This window comes from Trematomus bernacchii, unplaced genomic scaffold (genome assembly GCF_902827165.1).
Source record: "Trematomus bernacchii unplaced genomic scaffold, fTreBer1.1, whole genome shotgun sequence".
NCBI lineage: Eukaryota > Metazoa > Chordata > Actinopteri > Perciformes > Nototheniidae > Trematomus > Trematomus bernacchii.
In genome coordinates, this window is record NW_022987899.1 from 2,813,498 (window position 1) to 2,819,232 (window position 5,735).

A 5,735-nucleotide genomic window follows, 5' to 3' on the forward strand; every position below is an offset into this window, starting at 1 on the left:
ACAGTGTGAGGGGCCCAAACGTCATGGTGGCCGAGGACGTACAATTATTTGTGGGGCATAACGGCCAGACCGAGGTGAAATTCCTACCTTGCTTGTAAGCTTTTAAGTTTGAATGATACATATGAATATAAACGTTTAAAGTGACCACAATGAAGCATAACATGACCAGAAAGAGACACAGAATGAACACAAAGGAACAAAGTTACTACAGAGAGACATGTAAAAACACCACCTGCTGATAAAGGACAACACAAAGAGGCTAAACTACTTTCCAACTGCTTTTTGAAGTTTCTATTACCTGGTACTCACCTGAAATAAGGTCTTGAATGACTAAACGTCACCATCTTATGTAACTCTGAGAAACATGAACCAGTTTACAATGTGCACATTTCTAATCTCAGCTGATCTGTTCATAGTTTACTGATCAGGGCGTCTCCATTTTATGAACCAGGGAGACATTAATGGCCACATTGGGACAAACAAAAGGGAATACAGAAAACACAAAGAGGCTAAATGTCTAGATTTTCAAAGATAAAACTCCAAATAGCCAAAAAGAGACATCAAATGTTACAAAGTTGCCCAAAATGAATACTGGACTGTGGACTTGAAGCTGCAGGTAATAGTTTTTTATACACATTAAAACCAGAGGGCTGTTTGGTGCACATTTCAAATTAAATATGTTAGTAACTCAGCTGATAGAGATCTGCTGTTCATAGATTACTGAATAGTTTGTCTCCATATAATGAACCAGGAAGACATTCAAATGGAAACAAAGGCGTATAAAATGATTACAAAAGGGATAAAAGAAAACAAAAAGAGGCTAAATATCTAGACTTTCAAAGATAAAACTCCAAATAGCCAAAAAGAGAATACAAAGTGACAGAAACTGACCACAAAAAATCATTTTGAGCTGGATTGTGTTGCCTGTTCCATGACTTCATGTTGACTTAAAGCTGTAGGTTATAGGTTTTATTCACAATCAAACCAGAGAGCTGTTTGGTGCACATTTCATTAATTTAATTAGTGAAATGCAGTGAAACCATACTTTCAGCGACAGAAACCATTCAAATACCACAATATTCAGCCTTTTCAGCACATGATGGGAAACTTTCTACTTTTTCAAAATATTTTATACTTTTTCAAAATATTCAGCATACATGTAACTCAATGGGAGGAACCTTCAAATCCTCTTTTACCTACACCGTGCGCCAAATGCTACTCCTTCCACATACTTTCAGCTAGAGACTTCATTCCAACTTTAAAATGATGACAAGACCTTAAGCTATAAAACACGTTTTACAGATTTTTTATATTTTTTACACTTTTTGAGATATTTAACTTAGTTTGGAGCTTGGTAAAGAGGCCTTCTATACATTTACAGTGGAGGAAACAAGTATTTAACCCCCTTCAGATTTTGTAAGTTTACCCACCCTTATTTTACAACTAAAAGCTCTTTTCAAATGAAGAGCAGGTTGTAACCGAGGCTCTGTGTAGGTCAGAGTCTGAGCGCTGCTCCTCCTCCTGGAATGAGTCAGAGTTTGATAAGCCCTCCCTCTTCTTCCTGCTCTCAGACACAGCCAGCTCCACTCTGTATTTCCTGGTTCCTCCCCTTCAGATCCACACTGAGGAGGAGGGGTGTAACCAACATGTGGGTAAAGTACAAGAGCTGATAGGCCACATTCACTGCACACACACATGCTGTTCAGATCAGCTGTCACACTAGTTACAGCTCTCAGGAAGTGAAACTCAGACACTCGCTGCTACTGAGAGGGGAAATGGCGCAGAAAGGAGTTCAGCTGGACCGGGAAATCTTATCTTGTCCCATCTGTCTGGATCCACTGAAGGATCCTGTGACGACTCCCTGTGGACACAGCTACTGCATGGACTGTATTAAAGGCTTCTGGGACGGAGAGCTAATCCACAGCTGCCCTCAGTGTAGGCAGAGCTTCACACCGAGGCCTGTCCTGCTGAAAAACACCATGTTAGCAGCTTTAGTGGAGGAGCTGAAGAAGACTGGACCCCCACCTGCTCCTGCTGATCACTGCTATGCTGGAGCTGAAGATGTGGCCTGTGATGTCTGCACTGGGAGGAAACTGAGAGCCTGTAAGTCCTGCCTCGTGTGTCTGGCCTCTTATTGTGACAAACACCTCCAGGGTCATTATGACGTAGCTCCATTAAAAAAACACAAGCTGGTGGAGCCCTCCAAGAAACTCCAGGAGAACATCTGCTCTCGTCACGACGAGGTGATGAAGATGTTCTGCCGCACTGATCAGCAGTGTATCTGTTATCTCTGCTCTGTGGACGAACACAAAGGCCACGACACAGTGTCAGCTGCGGCAGAAAGGACTGAGAGGCAGAGAAAGCTGGAGGGGAGTCGACTAAACATCCAGCAGAGAATCCAGGACGGAGAGAAGGAGGTGAAGCTGCTTCAGCAGGAGGTGGAGGCCGTCAATGGCTCTGCTGATAAAGCAGTGGAAGACAGTGAGAAGATGTTCACTGAGCTGATCCGTCTCATGGAGAAAAGAAGCTCTGATGTGAAGCAGCAGGTCAGATCCCAGCAGAAGAGTGAAGTGAGTCGAGTCAAAGAGCTTCAGGAGAAGCTGGAGCAGGAGATCTCTGAGCTGAAGAGGAGAGACGCTGAGCTGAAGCTGCTGTCTCACACAGAGGATCACAACCAGTTTCTGCACAGCTACCCCTCACTGCCAGCCCTCAGTGAACCTACACACTCATCCAGCATCAACATCCGTCCTCTGAGCTACTTTGAGGATGTGACGGCGGCCCTGTCAGCAGTCAGAGACAAACTACAGGACATCCTGAGAGAGGAATGGACAAACGTCTCACCGACTGAGGTGGAGGTTTTACTGTCAGCAGCAGAGCCCACCACCAGAGCTGGGTTCTTCAAATATTCACAGGAGATCACACTGGATCCAAACACAGCACACACACAGCTGGTATTATCTGAGGGGAGCAGAAAAGCAACACTCATGGAACAACATCAGTCTTATTCTAGTCATCCAGACAGATTCACTAGTCCTTTTCAGGTCCTGAGTAGAGAGAGTCTGACTGGACGTTGTTACTGGGAGGTGGAGTGGAGAGGGACAGGAGTTGATGTAGCAGTCACATACAAGAATATCAGCAGAGCAGGGAGTGGGAATGAATGTGGATTTGGAAACAATGACAAATCTTGGTCCTTAGAGTGTGACAAAAACAGTTATTCATTTCGTTACAACAGTATCAGCACTCCCGTCTCAGGTCCTCAGGCCTCCAGAGTAGGAGTGTACCTGGATCACAGAGCAGGTATTCTCTCCTTCTACAGCATCTCTGAAACCATGACTCTCCTCCACAGAGTGCAGACCACATTCACTCAGCCGCTACATGCTGGACTTTGGCTTTATTATCCTTATGGAAACACTGTTGAGTTTTGTAAACTCAAATAGCCTGAAGTCATTGGAGGAACTCTTCTACTTCTTAAACTCACCGTGTGTCCATCAGAGCTGATTGTTCATGTCTTCACTGTGCAGAGATCAGCTGTCAATCAAACATTATGGGATGTGCTTGAACATCTTCTCATGAGTTGTTCTGTAGATGTTGGACTTTCTTCCGGCTCCTTCCTGGGTCTGTTTAGCCATGGAGGCTGTCACTGCTCAGGAGGATCCTTGTTCACCTGTAAACTTTGCTCTAAATATTTGCTGGATATTTCTTTTGATTCATGTTATTGTTTCTCTTGTAATGCATGAGTCTTCAGAGACATTTATAATCACATGTATTACTTTGACAGATTACATGTTATTGTTGCTGCCCAAATTAACTAACAAATTAAACCCAGATGGTTATAACAATTATTTCATCATAACATGTTTATTTAAAATGATATTACTTACTGTCATGATCATAATCAATAAGTAAATCATGTATTGTTCTGTTTGAAATAGCTGAGATGAAACACATTCGTGGTGTGGATAAAGTGAAAGTGATCATGAAATCATTGAACAATAGTCATTGAACAGACTTTACTGATGGGATGTGTGATCAAATGAAATGTTTGGATAATTAATCAAGTAAAAACTAAAAAAGGATGTTCTTCTTGTATTATGTCCAAGGTGCCGTACGAAGCTGACATGTGGAAGTGATCTGAGACTATAACTGAGTTTCCTCCTGAAACAAAGCACAGTGTTCATCATCACTCAGTCTGACCCCTCCCTCACTAAAACGTCTTTGTGTGCATATATATCACAGGAGGGTTGCTTTAATACACATTTACTGTAGTTGTTTATACCTTTTTTAAACCTTTTCTTTGAAATATTAAGCTTCTTAAAAAAGCATTTTAATGGCCAAACTATCCTACAATTGAGGATTTTCCAGAGAGGGTTATTTGTGAATAAACGTCCCGGCTAGGAGCTGGCTGGTTGGTGCAAATATAATCAGATAAATAAAAGGTACATCTGTGTATCATCTGCATACAGTAGGTGATGGGGAAAATTATGTTGGTGCACCGTGTTTGACTATCCTTTTTAAAAATATATATATTCTAACATTTATGCTCTTGACTTTTTTTTATATATTTCAACATTTTACTCAATATGTTCCTTAGATAACTTTTCATTTTATTGTATTTTCTCCTCTTTGTGAAGCACCTTGAGATGAAAGTGTGCATATATAAATAAAATGTATTATTATTATTATTATGTTGGCTATGACTAGAGCCTAGCAGAAGTATAATGTAAACCTATTCCTATTATAACTACATGGTTTTATTAAATAGTACAAATATGTTTGTCTGTCCTGCAGACATGAAATAAATAGGACCTTGTGTTTTATGTCTCTATACTGACTATACCGTCTGTTATGGGTGAGGTGGGAATTATAAACCTTTTTATATTTCACATAAGGATATGGTTTAACTCAACAAAACAATATGTTATGGTCTCAAATTAGGTAACAGGATCCTCTATGCCAAAATCAGAAATTCAAAACACAATTAACTTAAAGGTGGGGTATGTAATTTTGGAGAAACCAGCTCGAGTGCGCTAGAATTTGAAAGTAGACAACCGAAAAAAATCTGCCACTTCCTTACAGAGCCCCTCCTCCAACACACATTGGCACATGACCAATGAGGGCACGAGATAAGTTAGTGCACAGATGGAAGGCTGACAGGCAGGTAGGCCATCCAGTTATTTTAGCCCGGCTCAGATGATTGGTTGTGCTTTTTACAGTTCCACGGCTTCCACAGATGACATTTTTTTAATGTATTTATTGTCAAAGCATTTCATGTATTCATTTCTATCGGGATGTTAAGAGCATTCCATGGAATATAACAAAAAGTGTTTCTGAAATAAATGACATACCCCACCTTTAACACACGTCTTTAAGTCATTTAAATATGAGCCACAGAGCAAATAAACTGAACAGTATTTTTTTTTTTGTATTATTTGACTTTAACTATATATATTTATTTGTTGTTCTTTTTTTTTCACTATATCTGCGTCTTTGAGCACCTGTAAAAGCGCTAACAAAATGTATCTATTATTATTATTATTAGTATGAAACGACATGTGAGGATTCATAAGGGTATAACAACTGAGTTTTATTTCATGTCAAAAGGAGAAGTTATGACAAACATTTAAATTATAAGTATATATTGCCCCTTGCATTTAATCACATGTAAAGTACTTTATATAATGTGTTTTTTCACATTATAATGCTATCTAAAGTCAAATGTCATTGCAAAATGTAGA

General features: G+C 40.1%; 1 protein-coding gene across 1 annotated transcript; it reads left to right on the forward strand.

Annotated features, from left to right (window-relative positions):
- Positions 1–1,691: 1,691 nt before the first annotated feature.
- On the forward strand, positions 1,692–4,532 carry LOC117469936 (tripartite motif-containing protein 16-like). Its single transcript, XM_034114414.1, has one exon. The coding sequence runs from the start codon at positions 1,776–1,778 to the stop codon at positions 3,435–3,437; it is 1,662 nt and encodes a 553-aa protein (XP_033970305.1). The 5' UTR covers positions 1,692–1,775; the 3' UTR covers positions 3,438–4,532.
- The last annotated feature ends 1,203 nt before the right edge of the window (positions 4,533–5,735 follow it).

What these genes read in the sequence shown, in the direction of transcription:
- LOC117469936 (XM_034114414.1), top strand. Translation starts at nt 1,776, where the DNA reads ATGGCGCAGAAAGGAGTTCAGCTGGACCGGGAAATCTTATCTTGTCCC.